Here is a 19,512-nt window from a genome sequence, read left to right on the forward strand (position 1 = left end):
AGATATTCCCTATAAAGGGCAGCTGAAAAATATAAATGTCCCCATAAGTTTATTTTATTCTATTCAATTTCATTCCACTTCTAATTTGCTTTATGTTCCTCTTCGTTGTTTTTGTATGTTTAAGGCATTTAAATGCCTCATGTGAAGCACTCTGAGTTCCCTCTGCTTTTTTCTGTGTATTTGGCATAAACAAAAGTCTCAAAAGCACCATCTAGTGGTGAGTGGGAGTCATGCAGGACAGCCAAATATTTTAAAAGGAGAATCACTTAAATATTTAAACTGTTTAAAATATTAAAATGTTTCCTAAAATTAAAAAGCTTTAGAAAGATGTCAACTAGATCTCAAAATATGTGAAAGCAAAAAAACATGCTACGTTACGGATTAGGAGCATTTGTACAGTCAACCTAAAAATACTAGGAAAGTGGAGAGTTGTAACTTTATGGCAAATAGGAACGTTATCTTAAGTTACCACAATATGACATTCAGGGACTAGTGTGCATATGTTTGCTTATCAGCTTTGATGAATTGATCGTTATTGTTTTTAATAACTTATTTATGTGTTCTTACTTTTAAGTTCACGCCCATTTCGACCGTCGTTTTAGGGTGGCTTGAATTTACGAGGAGGACCTAAAAGCCGCACGTAAAAGCAGCACACCGCTGGTAGGCGGATCTTTTTCTGCTCTCCCCTCACCCGTTGGTTGTCTGTGGTATCAGTCAACGCACTTCCGACAGCTCGGATATGATGTAACAAATGTTCAGACTTATCGGAAGTTGCAGCCGTTTAGCAGAGAGTGGCCCGTATTCAGCGTCAGTCACACTTTAAAGGTATTAAACTTGTGACATTTTGCCGCATTTCACCAATGGCCTATCCAGGATACGGCGGGGTGAGTCAATTACACGTAACCGTGACTTTACAGTGATAAACGAGCTGCGTTGGTTAGCATAAAAAGCTAGCCCGGGGCGCTTGTTTCAGTGAATTTCCTGTCATTTGTCACAAGATGTGCGGTTACAGGTTTTCCTGTCTTCCTGTAGCAAGGTAGATATCTACATGTAGCCCACTCTGCAATGTGTGACTTTTATTTCCAGTTTCGTTTGTGAGTTAGGAGCCATATCGGCATCCACAGCTTATTAGAAACTGACTCTTAACTCAGAAAAATGTCTTCCGGGATGTAAATTCCTCAGCATTCAGGGGGTACTCGTCAAAACCAGCAACAACCTTTAGCCTACTAACTGTGAATATGAGAGGAGGCGACAGTGTGACATTCTTAAAAGCCTGTATACTCTTATCTTAAACTGTAATTTCATTTGATAGAAAGCTTACAGAATCCTCTCCTTGTATGGTTAGATGTTTTGTGTTTGTAGGTTCATATTATTTATTTTCAAACTCATCAGAATTCTTGTATTTCACAGCTCAGCTAATGTAATATGTGTCAATATGTGTTTTGTTTTTTATGGCCGGTATAGTTGTATTTAAAAGTGTGTGCATTTTGATTTGTATTCATGATTCATCCTTTTTAATGGTGTATAAATCACAAACTGTCTTTCTCTGAGTGGCCTTACACATGGACCTGGTCTCCTCTCTGATCTCTTCCTCTGCCTCAGTATGGGGCTCCGATGCCAGGCATGCCAGCTCAGGGGATGCCGCCCCAGGGAATGCCAGGAGGGCCCATGGGAGGCCCCATGGTCGGGCACATGGGTGGGCCGATGGGAGGCGCACCACCCCAGGGAGGCTATGCCCCCTATGGAGGAGGCTATCCAGGCACGTACGGCGCCCCACCGCCAGCTGCCAACGATCCAATGTGGAGTTACTTTACGGCCATAGCAGGCCAGGTGAGTGTGGATCAACTATTGACCTCTCTTGAGTCATCAGAGGAGCACATATTACACACGTAGCCTGTATAAAAAAAAACCTTGTTCACTGCAGGCTTGCTTTCACTTTCAAGTGTGGACAAGACCACAAAATTCACTCTGCAGATATTTCAGGTTATATGACTCAGTTCCATAACTTCATGGTTGAGAGATGTTAGGGGCTCTGTCTTAACTTGATTCCACTGCTGCTGCTCACAAGTGTCATCAGCGCAAATTACAGTGAAAGACTTTGGAAGATTTAAAATGCCTAAATAAAAACAAAGTGAAACACAATGCACATTGTAATAATTCTTTCCTTTTTTAGCATATACAGGCTCATAATTACATGCAAAACATGTGTTAAAAGGACAGTTATTTAGCTTTTTAAATGACTTCATATATACAATGTGTGTTGTATTTCCCTTTGTTTCTTTTCTAATGGTTTCTATTTTAAATCTTCCATAGAAAACACGTCCAGGCTGGACTCTTTCCTTCTTGCTGTTTTCCCTCTTGACACTCAGCACAGTGTACACAGTACTTCAGTGGTAGCACATGCAGGGACATGGGTGTGGATGGATGGGTTTTTTTGTTGTCATGTGTCTCTGCTCTCACCACTTCACACTTGACCAGCAGAGCTGCTGCGTAATTCACACGTGACTGACCGTCACTTCCTGCTCTGTACAGGACGGCGAGATCGATGCAGAGGAGCTGCAGAGGTGTCTGACCCAGTCCGGTTTCACCGGCAGCTACTCTCGTGAGTTCACCACTCTCCCTTTCACAGAGGAGGGCGACTGACTCCTAGATAGACTCAGTCAATTGATTATGAGCAGGTCTTTCGTGACTTAAAGGTGGTCCGGACTGCCTCCAACTTCTCACAGGAGCAAATATTAGCTATATTGTACCTTTTCTTTAAATGACCTAAGTTCAGAAGTGACTTATCTGCCTCTGGGACCATCCTGGTAGTATTTTTATCTAGCTTTTAGAATAGAAATTGACTAATTCTCAACATGTGACATTATCTTCGCAGCATTCAGCCTGGAGACGTGCAGGATCATGATTGCAATGCTCGATGTATCCTTTCTGTACCACCAGGGGGAAAAAAAGACTGGAGACTCTGATTCATAATGTGCCCATCATCATCCCCTGCTCTATCCTTTCCATTCATACTCACTGTTGAAATATGCATACAGCAGGCGCGGTTCAACCTTGAACCAGCTCAACCAGCTGCTCTCTCTCCCGCCTCTCTCGCACCTCGCCGCCATGACCCGCGTGGCACAGCAGTTATTAAAGCTTAACCAGAGCTGCCCGCCAGCGGGACTTTACCGGCAAGATGGGTTTCAACGAGTTCAAGGAGCTGTTCGCCGCCCTGAGCGGCTGGAAGCAGAACTTCATGATGTTCGACCAGGACAGGAGCGGAACCGTCGAGCCTCACGAGATGACTCAGGCCATCAGCGCCATGGGTGAGAGTCTTTTCAACAGTCTGACATGATGGATGGTCAACGTGATAACACCTCTCACGCTAATTGGAATGTTTAATGACACTTAATTAGACTTAATAGAAGCCAGTTAGGCGTTGACCTGTGCTGATTGGTGCGATCGGTCTCTGATGTGATCACAGCAGAGCAATGAGGGGAGAGGAAAACATTCATGACTAAATGTGCTCCATACAGATATAAGATTTTCCCTTTATTCCACACTCAAATATTTCATTAGATCTATTCCTCTGCATGTACAATCACTGGTGTCGGTATCATATACACTCTGTTTAACCAAAGGAGGGAAAAGAGAAGACTGACATTTTGTTTCCCCCCACTCTTATCAGGCTGCCGCGTCAGTCCTCAGGCTCTAAATGCAATCATCAAGCGCTACAACAAAGGAGGGAGGATCTTCTTTGACGACTTCGTGGCCTGCTGCGTCAAACTGCGAGCTCTCACAGGTAGGAAGCACTAAAACCTGGATGGGTGTCAGATAGAAGTGTCCACCCTGTACTCCCGGCAGTGCTGCGGCGCTCTGCGAAACCAGTTGCATCTGAAATCGTGTGCGTTTCCTCTCCCTGTTGCAGAGAACTTCAGACGGAGGGACACCATGCAGCAGGGATCCGTCACCTTCCAGTATGACGACGTAAGTCCACCTCTCACACTGTCACATTTTTCCATTTTGCAGCTCTCCGTCAGATAGTTTGATTTTTAATCTATATCAAAGTGTCTTAAGGGACTGGGAGGGGAATGAACCTTTATTACTTATATTTATTACAATGTTCTTTGGGCCCGTCCTTTGAATTTTAACATTTATCATTTAACAGAAGGTTCATTTCCACAATGCTAAACCTCTCTTACTTATTTCTGTGAGGTTTGCTCAGTCAGATTCACCGAACTCTCTTAACTGTAAAACATTAACACAATCCAAGCCGCCTCCCCCCTCAAATTGCCGTCTAAGGCTACATGTCAGTCAGTAGTTTTGTCTCTTTTTTTTGTGGACACTGGTGAGTTTTTGTTATGAGCTCCAGTCTCAGCACGTCAAACATGAGCATGCTGCGCTTGCTGTGTCATTTTGCCTGCATCGGTGCAAGAGCGAGGTCCTGTGGTTGACCCCAAACCCCCCCCCCCTCCCCTGTCAACAGTTTATCCTGTGCACAATGGCCATCTAAGCGTCGTGTGTTGTGTCCCACACCACGAGGTCGCGGCGTCTTTAACGCACCAATCAGCGGTGGATCCTGGACCACCGCCTCACAGGAAGGCAAAAAAAAGGGAGGCCAGTATATTAGACGGAGCTGCCGTATGAGCCGCAACAGGAAAAGTACCCATTGCTTGTAACGCTTGCTGTAACGCTTTAGTCTTGTATGTCACACAGGGAGGTGCTGAAGATGTATCAGGTGTACACACACTTAGAGGGCAACACAATAATACAATACAGCACATTAGTGTCAGAGTAATTTAATAATAAAATGTCCACATTAGGGGCTTTAAAGAGGTTTCAGTGGACTGAATTTACCACATTATCTTATGCTAGTCTGAGTATCGAGCTTTGGGTCTCTTATTTTGAAATGAAACGCTGCCAGTGCAAAGTGAACTGATACTATGAGGATCATCTGACCTGTGAGACACCTATTGTGCCATTATAATCTCTGAATGTATTGTCTAATATATTAAAACCATATATATATATATATATAGAGATATATATATATCTCTATATATATATATATATAAAAAAACTACGTAGTAATGGCAGCATCATGATTTATGATTAAATGGTAGTATTTACAGATAACATGTTGATTTGCTTTTACACTGAACTTCATACAGTTATGGATTTTGTTAGTACATTTTCCTCACGTGCACTGTTTGTTGTGACGACATTTTATGTGCAGGAAATGACGTGCACGTCTGTTTTTTTTATAAGCCTGACTACCGTAGGTTATAGATGCATATTATCTAGCTCGATGTTGAACTTGATAACAAGCCAAAGTGACTGTGAGCTGATGCTGAATCCACACTGACAACCTGTTTATGAATGATCGTTGTGTTCTGAGATTCTGCAGCCTTTTTTGTTTTTGTTTTCCACGTTTCAGTCCAAACACAGCCGGGTTTTGCACTTGTAAAGACTGCAGTGAAGTCGACCTCTGCACACACCCAATGTTGTAGTAAAGATCATATTTTGTTACTCACAATAAACACTTTTTAATCAGTATGCATTCTTGTTTATTAATTTATACAATTGCGCATTGCTCCCCCCCCACCCCCTCCCTCCCCTCAGTCTATTTACACAATATATTTCATTTCTTTAAATATAGTCAAGAACGGAAACATTCAAATTAGCTGTTAAGTGTTGCATTGTATAAAATACAGTGGCAAACATTTAAAAAAATGCATAAAAACAATTGTGAACAGCACTAGATTTAAAAAGTGACATTTATATCCAGTACAGCAAGTTGTTTTTTTGTTGTTGTTTTTTGTTTTTTTGTTTTTTTTTCTCCTAATCTCTGTGCAAAAGTTTGCAAATCCCGTGAAAGTTCAGTGGACGACTCTTCAGGCGCCGGACGCGTCGAGTCCGGCTTTAGCAACTTTTGTTCTACATCTGTGCTCGAGAGAGAAAGCTTACCAAAAGAAAAACAACCCCCCCCGCGCTCGGCTGGGAACGCACCGTCCCGGAAAGCAAAGGTTCCCCTTTTATCTCGTCCGACTTCTCAGTTCTGCAGGAAACGAAATGAGCCTTTTTCATCGTGACCTCTGATGAGACCTCATCATTCCCCCTCCTTTTTTCGTCACTTCTACATGTTTGCGATGGTGTCGCCGGGGGGAGGGGGGGGGTGCATTTTTGGAGTGAGGATGCGAGGCAACACATCGCCCGTCTCAGTGTTGCTGGAGAAGTTCAGGGGGGGGGGGGGGGGGAGTCGATGCGGAATGACATCAAAATGAAGACAAACTACAGTAAATGCAGCACACGGCTGTAAGTGTCGCCTGTCACTGAAGTCTTGCTTGCTACATTGGGCGGCTATGCACTGCGTCCATGTTCCCATCAGCGCTTCTAACTAACAGCGGGGCCGAAAAAGGTACATAGAAAAATAATGACAAACGAAATCCTTTCTTAGAAAAATAGGTCTAACCGTTATTTCTAAATCTCTCTGGGTGAGTTATGTGCTGTACCTTGTTACGTTTCAATACATGTCACACACACAGTTGATTGAGACCTTTTTCTTTTTAATATAATTTAGTCAAGCGCAGGGTCTCCTGCAAGTCTCCATGCAATACATGAGCTCGTGTTTTTGAATTTGTGTTGGAAAACTAAAATGACTAATTCATTTGTTTCGTCATGCAGTTCAGTCTTTTAAAAAAAAAAAAAAAAAAAAATGGTTGTGTACATTTACATGTGTGGTCGGTGGAGAAGCAGGTGTGTGTGTGTGTGTGTGTGTTGCATTGGATTGGTGTTTGTAAAGGCTAGAGCAGGCTTATAAAGCTAAGGCTATTGAAGGCTGAGCTGTGTCCCCCGGCCTAAGACATGAAAAAAAACTTTTTTTTTAAAAATGTTTTTCTTTTTCTGAGGATTCTTTGTTAGCGAGTCTTTTTCTTTTATTATTATTTACGAAATTGTACTTTTTTTTTTTTAAAGAAGATAATGGAAGACCTAAAGCATGCAACCAAAAACTACCGTCAGTTTCCTCCAGCTGTGAACAAGAGTCGGGACTTCCTGTCCGGCAGTCTCACAGTTGCAGGCAAAAGTTTAGATACACTTGTACGGGACATTATGTCAAGGCAGTTTGGGGGTAAAAGAGAGGGGGAGGGGGGGGAAGGGGGTTCTTTGTAGGTCGTCTGAAAATCTGATTGGTCAAAAATATGCAACTTGCGCTGAAATTTCTAAGATGTCGTGAGCAAATTCAGGTGGTTTTGGGATGGCTAAAATCAACCCCACTGAATATACCATATGTGGACTGTCCTGAGTCCATGCAAGAAAACGACAAATTACATGTTGGTCAAAGTCAAAAGGCCCAATCAGAATTCTGCCAGAAGCTTGTTGATGACCACTGGAAGCGGCCGATTTCAGGTGACAAGGGCAACCAAGTACTAGCTGGACTGGATGTCCATTTCCCAATCATTCTGTCACAGTCAACTGTTGCAGAAGTCCCCAAACTGCCTGGGCTTAAATGTCCCTTACGAGTCTTGACTGCAGCTGCAAACCCCACCCCCCACCCCCCTACATGCTAATGTAATATCGATACGATGCAGGTGGTTATATGGTAATAATATGTTTTCAAATCTACTAAATCCACAACTTTAAGCATTCATTTTGTTGTCTTGAACGTTTACCAGTGCGCCACTGAAACGTTCTGCTGTTAGAAGTCACACACAGATCTTAACGTAGCAAGTGAAATGTCGTCATTTCTCTTTGTTCAGGTTGTATAAAATGATCTCCAGAGCGTATTAAACTAATATCAGTTCGTTTCCTGTACCGGCTCACCATTATTGCTCTCAAAGACAAGCGTCTTGTTGTGCTATGGGGTGTCCAGCCTCTATGCTGTGTTCAGAGCTGAACAACGAGTGGTTTTCATCCGCTTGTGGACGATGCTGTGTTCAGTAGGCACGCTAAATATACGGAGCAGATCTCCTCGGGGAGTTTGGAGCCGCGGCGGCCTGGTAAAAGATGAGGAACTTCAAAGCCGCGGAGTGAGAGTATAGAAATGCCTCGGAAAAGTAGTTTCAAGTAGCTTTGTCCCCGCGAGGAGGGAAAGGGCCGTGGAAAAACGAGACTTGATAGCTACAGTGGTCTGTGAGCAAGCCTAGGTCACACGTGATTGCCTGGCGAGTTGCGGTGTGTGTGTGTGTGTGTGTGTGAGGAACATGCGACAGAAAAGAAAAGGACAACATGAACAGAAACATGCATATCTCTTTCCTTTTTTAAGGAAAAGCACATTAGGTGCCTCGTGTTGCTGGCAGTGTTCTATTTGAAGTATGTACACGGTAGATGCTGACTTTACATACGTTAATAATATAGTGTATAAATACCTCTGTATAAATGGACTTTATACATCTAAATCAGAGTTGGTGGGCTGGGGGGGGGGGGGGGGCTGGGAGATTTTTCTGAAAAGAAATGGAAGAAAGTCTACAGTTTGTTTTCCTTTGCATATTCAGTCTCTTTCTTAGACCCTGAGTCAAGCTTGAGAAAAGACCTTCAGTCAAAGTCGAAGCGTGCGAAGGGTTGGGGCGGGGGAGGGGGGAGGGGGGAGGGGGAGGGGGGCCTACTTTCCTGGAAGCCCCGGGTCAGAAACTGGCCTGTGGAGTCCCAACATTCCTGAGCTGCTGGGGACATCAGGTAGGGAGGCTTGTCGGCCTGATGGGAACCTCGGTGGCTGCTGCTGCTGCTGCTGCTGCTGCTGCTGCTCTAGAGAGTCCGCGCTGCTCGGCGTGTGCCCCCGCTCCGTGTCTGCGTCGCGCTCCAGCAGTCCGGCAAAGTTCCCATCTGGAAGAGTCTCTGTGTGGAGGAGGACTGGGGAGGTTTCTTTGGATTTGTTCGGGGCCTTTTCTGGGCCGGGGCTCTGAGGGAGACACGAGGACACGATAGGAAACCTGAAACCTTTACTGTGTTATATGATGGCTTTGGCTCATAATAGAGTCAGTCTTTCTTACCAAGCACACAGATCAGTGAATGAGCAACATGCTTTTTTCCAAACGTGTTTTGGCTTCCCTGGACGCTGTTTCCTGTCTGCCACAGCTCACCGCGTCCTTGCTGAGCTCTGGCAGAGGGACAGTGACCTAGAGGGAGTGGTGTGCTGAAAGGCTTCGGAATACATCCGCTTGATTGGTCTAATTCGGACGGCTGAAGCTTCACAGCAGCCACAGCTGAACTTTGAAATGTATTTTAGCTCAAAATAAGGACTGTGGAAGTTTGGTGCGTTGAATGAAAACAAACTGGTTTTCTCTGGATACCACGCCCTGGATGAACCAGTGTTGTTTAGAAAGGGCAGGGCTGCTGTACCTGTGGCCGAGGCGGAGCCGGAGCGAGGCTGAGCTCCGTCTGGACGGCAGGCGCCGGCTGCACCCTGATGGCTGGCCTCTGGTACTCGGGGCTGGAGGTGACGGTGCTGTAGGCGGGGGGGCCCGCCGCCGTCTGCCTCTGGAGGAGCTGCAGGATGGCCTGGATGTCTGCCGTCATCTGGGACTCCAGTCTGACGGGGCAGACGAGGGACAAAACAAACAATGAGTTGGAATGTGGAATGAGTTGTGCGGCTCCTTGGTGGCGAGACACTTCCCCCGAATGTCGTGTGGATTTGTGGAGACGCTCTGTGCTCCTGATCAAAGCTGATGTACACACTGGTGACAACAGGTGGCGGGCATATGGAAGTGAGCAATGAGCCACCGTCACGCAGGGATACACCTGGATGGATAACGACCCCCGTGGTTTTTGATTGGTTGACAATTAATGATGCTGATCAATACCAATGATGACTGAACCAGGACTATGAAGACCCCAAAGCTCTGGCTGTGACGCCATCAGTGTCACATCAGCACAGTTATGTTTGGTGTTGAATCTGTCGCCAGGTTGTGTGTGTGTCTGCGCTCCGTTCGTCTTGCCTCTGCGGTGACCTGATTTCCCCACAGCGATCAATACTTTCATCTCGTCGCCGCCATCATTAATGCCACGACGGATATTACCTTCCGCCCTACTTCTCCAAGGAACAAAACGCAGGATGCAGACGGTGGATGGATCGATCTGATGCGTCAGTGTTGGGAGGCATGAACATGTATTTTATCTTATTATATCTGTTGAGACATTGTATGCCATTGTACCCCCCCACCCCCCTTATATATAGTAGTGTGAGACAGTGCTATAATTATGGGATGGTGGATGGGTGTCAGTACTAATACCAAACACTAGGGGGAGGCTCAAACCTGATAACTGCAGCTGGTTTCTATGGAGTGTTACAGAAGAATGGCCTGACAGTATCTTATAAGGTCTTTGCGCAAGATGTGTTGAACGAAATGTTCAATGTGCAAAGCACCTATAGCTGTCAAAAAAAAATGTAGTGAGAGTTAAAAAGTGCAATATTTCCCCCCAGAATGGAGCAGAGTAGAAGTATAAAGTAGCAGAAAGTTGAAATAGTCAAGGAAAGTACTGTAGAAGTACCTCAAAACTGTACTTAAGTGCAGAACTTTTTTTTTTTTATGGGATTTTGACCTGAGTGTTGACGTGTGTGTGTGTGTGTGTGTGTGAGAGAGATGATGGTTGGAAGGAACATTTCACTGAGAAGAGATAATAAAAATAAAAGTACTTGTGCCAAAGAGGTGAACTTGTGAATTGAAAGTAAGGCTTTGCTGGAGAGCGGGTATAAATACCAAACACCTGCACTGTGTGTCATCACCTAATGCAGCAAGTTACATCATGGAAGTGGAGTGTCTGAGATGGTGAATCACCTCTTTTCTCCACACACTCCTTTTTCTTTTTCAGCCCATCAGCAAAAATGAAACAAGTAAAAAGAGACTTCCCAGCGTGCAGGGGGAAGCCTCCTTGTCGTACTGCCAGGTGCCTGTTTTTCCCTCTTTAGAGGACAATAAGTGCAAATAAACACTTTGGCTGCGGCCCGCTTCTGTTAAATGAGGGCTGGTGGCGCAGTGGTCGTGACAAAACGCTTTGCCCGAGCCAGCGTAAATGGATGAATGATGACCAGACGAGGGGAGTCTCGCTGGGAGGAAAACGTATTAAGCGGTGAAGGACAGCGTCTTTGCATAAACACCTTTTCCTGCATAAACTTCACCATGACATCCACCATCCTCCGACTTCGCGGGATGACGTCAAGAGCCTTTGCAATGTGTCTGCGTCTCGCTGGCTGCGCGCTATAAATAGACGGCCGCTTGGCTGTCTGCCTGCCCCCCCTCATCTGTATCGGTGCACCAGCGGAGAATCACATGGGCTGCTCACAGCGCGGCTGCAGCGGGCGTCTGGCCTAAAATGTCTCCGCGCAACTTTTCAGCCAATTACAGGAAAGCTGAGGGAAAATAAAAGGCCTAGAAGGAGAGGGGGGGGGGGAGGGGGGGACTGAGCCAAACAGGATCCCAAAGGTGGCTTTAGTTATCTAAAAAGGTCAAGAGCCTCATCTCTAAAAGAAGACATTTTGTGCTTCCGACTGCAGCTCAAAGTTTGAAAATGTATTCCATTTTATCCGGAGTTACTTGATATTGAAAATGGCTAAAATATTATTCCTGTTCAAACGTGTGCGTGTCTATGCAGTAGCACTCCCCAACACCTGGCAAAACATTTAGATGTGTCAAACTGGTGGAGTATGTTACGGGTACAAGTACATGGAAAGTGTACTGGAATATAATCTCAGGGTTATTGTTGTGAAGCATATGTATAACCATGTAAGGGTGTGTGTGTGTGTGTGTGTGTGTGCATCATGACCTTGTAAGATAACCGCATGACAGGACGAAAAGTCTGCAGGTGGGAGGGTGGGGGGGGTGATCACAAGTGTCATCCATGTTGGATAAAGACGAGCACTGTGTCTAATGTATCACAAGGTGCAGGGCGTGCAGCGCAGAGCCTGTTGCCCTATTAGATAAGCAAGAAGGTGGGGTGATGACAGGAGGTGGTGGAGCTTGTGACTTGCTCATGACTTGTTTGTGATATGGTGTGTATATATATATATGTGTAATGTAGCGTTTGTCGGCAGTCTCGCCCATATACATGCGGGGTGACTCTTGATTGCAAGCAATAAAGAATTCTTGGGAAGACGGGTGTTGAATTATCAGGCTTTCCGATTGCCACGACAATGACAATGTATGATATATATACATATATATATATGTATGTATGTATATATATGTCTAAATGAAGCCAGATAAGGAGTACACACACACACACACACCTGTTGAGGTGCTGCTGCAGCAGGTCCAGCCGTTGCTCCACCTCCCCGTAGGTGAGGTCTGTGTCGCTGTCGTCCTCCCCGGCCGGCGCCTCTTGACACTGGGCCGACTCCTCCGCGGCCTCGTCGGGACGCTGACGCACCCACTCCTCTGCGTGGAGCTCTGGAGGGAGAGACGTGTGTGCAAACAGACGCCAACACACACACACACACACACACACACACACACACACACACACACACACACACACACACACACACACACACACACACACACACACTCAGGGTAAATGATCTGTGTTATTAGAACAGCGCCTCGGGGGAAGCATCTTCCTGTGTTGTGCTTTCTCATCATTTAGTTTTACTGAGCTCTGATCAGCTTACCGCCTCCTGAATCCTCGCATCTACCCTGCAGAGGAAAGCGCACGCCTGACCCCGGATGACATCACACCCTCAGTGGGATTCTTCCTTTTGGGTTTCGGCGAGCGATGGCTGGAGACTAATCTGACATTTCCTGTATGGTGTTATCGCCGGGATGTTTGCAGGAATCAATGTCGCCGCGCTCTCTGCTGTGGCAGGAATCCTCTTACGGCTGCGGCAGCTGAATTATGGGATATTACTATGTGACACAATTTCCCCGTCTAACGTGGCAGTTAAACGACAGGGAGGTCCTGCAGTAAAGGTTATTGTTTGTGTTACTTCGCTCGCGCTGGATGAGTTTACGGGGTGGGAAGGGTGGGGGTGGGGGGGGTTTAAGCCGACAGCACGGTTGCGTCCTCTGACAGGAGGTCGCGTGAGGTCAGGCCGCACACACAAACTGGTGTGTTTCCTCAACGCGTAGCAGACGGCAAGTGAAAGTGAGGGTTTCTCTCAGAGCTTGGGAGGGGGTGGGGTAGGGTGGGGGGGGTGCAGCTCTTCGTGTTGTGGAAGCTGCTCAGTCAAGCCCTCTGCTGCCTCTGTCTAAACTGCACTGGGATCCACGGGAGGACTTAGCAACCCTCAACTTGTTTTGCCTGGATCACTGCGCCGAGTCCGATTTCCACGGCCGCCGGGGGAAATAATTAAAACCGACAATTTTATCTCTCACATTTCCTAAAGCGATTGAAATGCGACCTCACTCACCAGATACAGTAATGTCAACAACATGATTTTACCTAATGTTTCCTGTAAATCCTTCATTTGGTCATGACCTACGATCAAGAGGGGTGACCCCGGGCCCGGCTGCTGGATATAATCCTCTTACGTTTTATTACTGAGTGGGTTTTAGGTTTCACCGTAATGACACATAATCCTTGTTTGGAGTTTTTAATAGGTGTGACATTCCTCTCCTCTGGGGCTTAGGGATTTTTTTTTTCGGGGGTTTTTCTAAATTAACTTCTGAGCCAATTACCATTCTGGAGGAAAACTTTAGAGGACAAGCTTGTAGATTTACAGGAAATTCCCCGTCCGTTTGAACAAGTCAGTGATGACGCTGAATGTAGATGTCTCCTCAGTGTTATTTTGCTTGTTTCAATACAGAAGTATACAATAATACATCCCGTGTTAGGTGATGTTTTGTCACCTTTGTACGTCTGGTTCTGCGTGTTGTCTCCGGCCTGTGCGTCTGGAGTCAGCCCGAGGCCCAGGGTGTGGTCCCTAACTACCGGGTAGCCCAGCACACCGGAACACAGGGGCCTCTGCTCCTCCTCCTCCTCCCTGCCTTCCTCCTCCTCCTCCTCGTCCTCGTCCTCCCCCTCCTCGGCGGACTCCCTCCTCTCCTCGGCTGCGGAGGAGGCGTAGATCTGCCTCACTTGCTTGGCGTCGCAGTAGGTGGCCACCGGCTCCTTGTTGTGGGAGCCTACAGGGAGAAATGGTAATCAGGGAGTCTGCTGGGGGAACGCCGACTCCTCTGCCTCGGCTTTCTCTGGGGGGGCGTCTCGGTAGTCTCATTATCTTTGACAACAGGTAGCGAGGGCTTTGCTTTGGGGTTGAAGTGAGGACAAACAATGTTAAAAAGGAGAATTTAGCGGCGAGCCTTTCATGTTCTAAACTGCTTGAGATGTGTGATGTTATTAGTCACTCTAAATGTGTGTATGATCAACAGTAAAAGAAGGAGCGCTCCTGTTCACCAGACTGAACTCTACATCTTCACACCTGATGGATGGAGGCAGGATACGCCGACTGCTGGACCGTGAAATGGACTGTTAGGTACATTCTCTGTCCTCGCTTGTGTTATATCAGGAGATGGTGATGCTGCAGTCAGACAGCCTGTAACCATGGCGACCAATCAGATTTGCCTGAATCGAAGCCAAACTGCTGAGTGCTGCTGTGCGGAGGCTACGTCTCCAAGTCCCAAGTCTCCAGGCTGTTAGAAGTCAAATTACAACTGTTTCCCACGGAGGAAAAAACACTGCGTACTGTCAAAAGAGGGTTTACTGGGCGGCGCCTGTGTTGAATGAGCCCCTGAAACTGAACCAGGATCAGCAGAACCACTGCAACAAACACAACTGGAGGGAATTCACGGCCACTCAGATGTGACGAAAAGTCAAGATGAACTTGAAAATGAAAGTTAAATGATGTGCCGTTTTTTTTTTTAGAAAGAGGAAAGCTCCTCTTTCCTTTTGGAGGATGTTACTTGTTTTGCACAAGTGACAAACAGCCTCCACATGGTGGAAACAACGGCTGAAACACCTTCGGATCGGCTGTCTTGCCCCTGCTGCATTTTTAATTGACTGATCTGTGTCTTTCACTTGATTTAAGGGCCAGAAAACAAATGGTGAAAATGCTGCTGCAGCACAGTCTGTGTGGCTTATCGGCTTTATTTTAGCTGCGGTGCTTTTAAAAGCAAGAACGAATGGAAAGAATGGAAAACGGCGCGACCTCTGAAGCCCAGATGTCCAAATTTGACATGCACTGCGAGTAGACTTGTGCTAACAGTGCAGCGGCGAAGAGGAACCATTGGGGAGATACGCCGCGTTTCAATTTGTCAGATTGATCGCGGCATTGTTTAGGCCTGAGGTGAGGCTGAGCCTGAAGAGGGGTACGTTTCCATGGTGACTTAGGCCCCGACATATTAATAGGCTTTTTGATAACTTGTAAAAAGGTAAATGAGCGACGGAATGAGCTGCTGACACCACGTCATTCATCGACATTTATCCCCATTTTACGCTCCACCTCTTTTTAAAACGTAGGCCCACGCTTACCTGCGGAGGACTTCCTCTTGTAGGACACTCGTCTTCGACACTCGCCGCCGTCCGCATTTGAATCAGCAGCTTGTGCGTCCGTCATCTGGAAGGCGTAGAAATATAATCACGCATACTGCAGTCATGCACATGGACAGAAAGCTGTTGGGTGTGTGGCTGACTTTGTCACCTCTGCTGGTCCGGGATCAAACCCTCATCCTAAGTGTGAAATGAATAGCTGCCACACTTTCTCCATGTAAAGGCAACGGAAACCGCCGCGTGTCGCCTGTTTTTGATGTTATCCTGTCTCCTCTCCTCTGTCTCTCCCTCTCTTCTTTCCAGTCGTCTAAATAAATAACAGAAGGCCAACGCAGAGTGCGCTTCCCGCTCGGTTCTGAGATAAATAAAACAGCCGACTGATGTGGATCCTCGCTCGCATTATGCCGCGGGCCTTACACATCTTTCCACTCCTCTCGATTCATCATAATTACGGCCTACATCATGTCCACCCCAGTAATACTCTCTATCTCTCACTCTTGGCAGATTAAAGAATTCATTCCCACGGCCGTGGATAAGTTGAAGCACTAAAGAGAATTAATATCAAAAAAGCCATTCATCCAATTGAAATGGACATGGCAGAGATATGGTACAAGGAATATATAGTTCCATTCAAGTTAATGGTCTCTACTGGGAGCTTTCTTATGTCCGTTTCACTGCTAGTTATGATCAGGGGCAGGGATCAGTGGTGGCACCTCCGTGCTGCTGACCTTTTCATCCCGGAGGTCAAACGTCAGCTCCAGGTTTCTGAGGAAGTGGTCGGCGAACTCCGGGTACATGTCCAGCACCTCCAGGATCTCCTCCCTCTGAATGGTGTGGAGGTCGCAGTAGCTCAGCGCCCGCACGTCGGCGCAAGACTTCCCCGGCTTGGCGTACATGTGGATCATCTCGCCGAAAATGTCGTTCTTGCCTGAGGGAGGGAAAGGAGCCGTCAGACATAAGTGAGGAGAACTCGTAGTCGGCCGGGCGGTTCGTGGTGCGGTACGTGGCGACCTGTAGGGAGACGGGCCACCTGGCAGAGGAGCGCGAGAATGTTGAAGAGCCTAAAGGCAGGCATCTAAAAGCTATGGAGGGGCCACAGGGTTTAATGAGCTACAACCACGTGTGGAAATTGTTGGTTCATTTACACATTTTACACAATTATCATATGGGGTATGGGGGAGAATCGAGGCATCAGCGGTTCTCTGGCCACCTCCAACTTCAACAGCCGTGCCTCTTGCTCATCGTGACCCTATTGTGTCGCCGGACCTCGCCCGCTGCGTGGGAGCCGTCATTAAAAAGGGAGGCTTAGTGGGATACACCTGCCGGCTGCTGGGGAGGAGAGGAGAGGAGAGGAGAGGAGAGGAGATGGGATTTACTGCGATTACACTTGGGTGCTGTCGACAATGCCGCCAATGACAATTAATGACAATCCTGTCATTAAAGCGCCGCTCTGGCAACCACACGAGACTCTCACCAACTTCCTTTCTCCCCTCAGTCGCTGCGTTTCTCTCCCGGATTCCTCAGTCTTCTACTCTCGCTTGTCTTTCCTTTCCACCCCGCCCACTCGTTCCGCTCCCCATCCCCTCCCCGCTTCTATTGTCATCTATCTCCATTTGAAAGCAATCATGCTCTCTCTCTCTCTCTCTCTCGCTCTCTCTCTCGCTCCATCCACACGGATCCTCTGTTACCCTCGTCCCACCACGTGTCCTCCCCCACTCTTCCCCGTCCTCTCCCTTCATCTGAGGCACGACTGTGAGGCGGCAGCAATCACAATGTTCTTTGAAGTAAGTTACTGCAACATACCCGACGGGGAACCGCAGCTGCCAACCCAGCCATAGCACAGCCCAGCGGAGCCGTCTTCATTTAGCGGGCCCACCCGCGTTTACACTGAGGGAGGTGGGTTCAGGCGAAGCTAACCAGGCTGGAATGACAGGACTATCAGACTTGCTCTTCTGTGGCTGGTCTTGGAAGTGTTTTTGAGCTCCGTAGTGACTCAGCAACAGAATTGACTGGGCTGATTAGAAATGCTGAATGAATGTCAGTATGTTTCTACATGGGGGGGGGGGGGGGGGGGGGGGGTCATACTCCGCACTGACATTCCTTGCATCCTCAGACCTGATATGCCACAGACAAAGTAATGGATGCCCTTTTTTTTTTTAAATGTCTGTGTGTGTAGTAGAAGATGTAGAGGGCCTAGCTTACAGTAGCTTGATTTGTGAGATCTAACGTCAGGGCTAAAAGGGGGGGGGGGGCATTAGCAGGCCTGGACACCCATATGAACCTGAGGCGTTCAAACCCACCCAGGATGGCCACTACGACGTCGTCTTTCAGGATCTCAATGGAGCCGCGGGAGACAAAGTAGAGCGCGGTCAGCACGTCTCCGCTGTGGACCAGGGTGTCACCGGGGGGCGCGTGGGTAGTCTTGAACCTCATGGCCAGGGCCCGGAGGCAGCCCTTGGTGGCTCCGCGGAACGCCTTGCAGCCCTCCAGGAGGACCTTGTTGAGGTGGAGGCAGATGTCTGCCTGCAGGCACTCTGGGAAACCCTTGAGGACCTGCGCGTGAAACACGGGTTAAAGCAGACACGATGGTGGTCAGATGTGACGTGGAAGTGGTCGCTGACGTGCAGAGATTTAGAATGTGTGTTGAATGTTCGGTTTTGGGGGTGAAGTTGCAGGCCGAATGGAGTGGATTTCCAGAGGAATTTGATACAATTGCCACGTGTGTTCTTTCCTTCTTCTCAAAACGTATGAAACCCTGCAGTGGAAATATTCTGCGGTAGAGCTACAGTTGACTGTTTTACTGAGCCTTACTGCAGCTTTAGCGGCAGATGAGAGACAAGACAGAACATTTAGAGACTGAGAAGCTGCAGATCAATGACAGCACAAAGACACGTCCAATACTTGTTATGTCTTATCTCTAGTTTCACTGCCTTTATGTACTGCGATGATGAAACTACTCTGTGAACCACCAACGATATTCAATCTTGTCTCAAAGAATGTCTGTCTATAGAGACATTCTTCAATCCTCTGACCCATAATCTGCAAAAAGAAAAAACTAAAATGAATATTACGAATGTTGAAACTTGACGGTGATCGGCCAAGCATCCCTACACCCCCGAGTTAGCCTGGGAGACTGTTGAAAATACAATGAAAAATATTTTAACATTAAATTTAACATTTTCTATAAATTTGAGGGTTTTCTGATGCAAAAAAAAAAAAATAGACTTATAATACACTTACCCTTTAAAGACAAAGATACAGTGACCACTGACAAAACAACTAATGATCCCCGGACAACGTGAACTGACTGTTAAGGACCACATTTTCAAACTTTAACACCGTAACAGACACTGGAAGGCAAGGGAAGGGGCTTCGAGGACACATAAGGGACAGTCGAAACAAGAGAACACATGTCTTATCTTTGTCATTTACACATAAAAAAAAAAAATACAATGTGCTAATGACACGAGCACAGCGAAAGAAATGTAGCCTGAACTGGGTTATTTCTTTTTTTTTGGTTGTTGCTCGGAACAAAAACTGATCGGCAGATTTGGAAAGGAAAGACTGAACAACATTTGGCAAGCGCAGGTGCCACCGCGGAGCGTGCAGCCAAGCCTCCCACAGTGGGAGGGAAACCTGGCAGTGCCTGGCGAGGCTGTGCCCACTCTCACAGGCGTGATTCACTCTGTCTCTGGTACCAGATTCATATCATGGGGTCGTGTTTGAATACACAAATTTCATGCAAAAAAAAAAAAGGGGTGGGGTGGGGTGGGGGTGGTGCTCGAGGTGGGCCACGTGCACGACAATTAAAGTGGCCTGTGGCGAAACTGTCGGTGCAATCTGTGTCTTCTGCAGTACCCTGCATGCATAAGTCGGTGCTGTAAATCCATCTACGATGTGGCATCACGGCAGCTGTTTACAGTATGGTCATGTGTTCATGTATGTGCAGTAAGATGTGTAACAGATAAGACACTGGGGGAACATCTCCTCCAGTAACATGCATGTTTGAGACAATCATTAAACATGTTAAATCTGTCGTTTTTTTGTGTGCGTCACGCTAAAGGCTAACAACACGGCTAGATGAAGCTCTACCACATTCATATCAACATTAGT

At 46.9% G+C, this 19,512-nt stretch overlaps 2 protein-coding genes across 3 annotated transcripts in view; one reads left to right on the forward strand and one right to left on the reverse strand.

Moving 5' to 3' along the window:
* The first annotated feature begins 760 nt into the window (after positions 1 to 760).
* LOC139306550 (grancalcin-like) lies at positions 761 to 5,538 on the forward strand. Of its 2 annotated transcripts, XM_070930444.1 has the most exons (9): positions 781 to 884; positions 1,603 to 1,675; positions 1,751 to 1,830; positions 2,533 to 2,602; positions 2,876 to 2,919; positions 3,161 to 3,308; positions 3,671 to 3,784; positions 3,911 to 3,969; positions 4,469 to 5,538. In XM_070930444.1, exons 1-9 carry the CDS (start codon positions 861 to 863, stop codon positions 4,493 to 4,495), a joined length of 639 nt encoding a protein of 212 aa, XP_070786545.1. In that variant the 5' UTR covers positions 781 to 860; the 3' UTR covers positions 4,496 to 5,538. The 2 variants fall into 2 exon arrangements, with proteins under 2 accessions (XP_070786544.1, XP_070786545.1); XM_070930443.1 differs by having other exon boundaries at positions 761 to 884; positions 1,603 to 1,830.
* A 3,043-nt stretch (positions 5,539 to 8,581) lies between these two features.
* kcnh7 (potassium channel, voltage gated eag related subfamily H, member 7) overlaps positions 8,582 to 19,512 on the reverse strand; it is a 50,144-nt gene continuing 39,213 nt past the window's right edge. Inside the window, exons 12-18 of the mRNA XM_070930879.1 lie at positions 17,700 to 17,952; positions 16,113 to 16,327; positions 15,382 to 15,466; positions 13,761 to 14,036; positions 12,203 to 12,362; positions 9,319 to 9,508; positions 8,582 to 8,878 (exon numbers count right to left, since the gene is read on the reverse strand). Coding sequence (XP_070786980.1) covers positions 8,582 to 8,878; positions 9,319 to 9,508; positions 12,203 to 12,362; positions 13,761 to 14,036; positions 15,382 to 15,466; positions 16,113 to 16,327; positions 17,700 to 17,952 — 1,476 coding nt within the window. The remainder of the gene's footprint in view (positions 8,879 to 9,318; positions 9,509 to 12,202; positions 12,363 to 13,760; positions 14,037 to 15,381; positions 15,467 to 16,112; positions 16,328 to 17,699; positions 17,953 to 19,512) is intronic.

This window comes from Enoplosus armatus, chromosome 24 (assembly GCF_043641665.1).
Source record: "Enoplosus armatus isolate fEnoArm2 chromosome 24, fEnoArm2.hap1, whole genome shotgun sequence".
Lineage (NCBI taxonomy): Eukaryota > Metazoa > Chordata > Actinopteri > Centrarchiformes > Enoplosidae > Enoplosus > Enoplosus armatus.

Bases quoted from the DNA above. Each gene is read 5' to 3' on its own strand.
- LOC139306550 (XM_070930443.1), top strand. From the start codon at position 861: ATGGCCTATCCAGGATACGGCGGG. The intron at 885-1,602 runs GTGAGTCAATTA...CCTCTGCCTCAG, and splicing joins CCTATCCAGGATACGGCGGG to TATGGGGCTCCGATGCCAGG. The intron at 3,785-3,910 runs GTAGGAAGCACT...TCCCTGTTGCAG, and splicing joins CAAACTGCGAGCTCTCACAG to AGAACTTCAGACGGAGGGAC.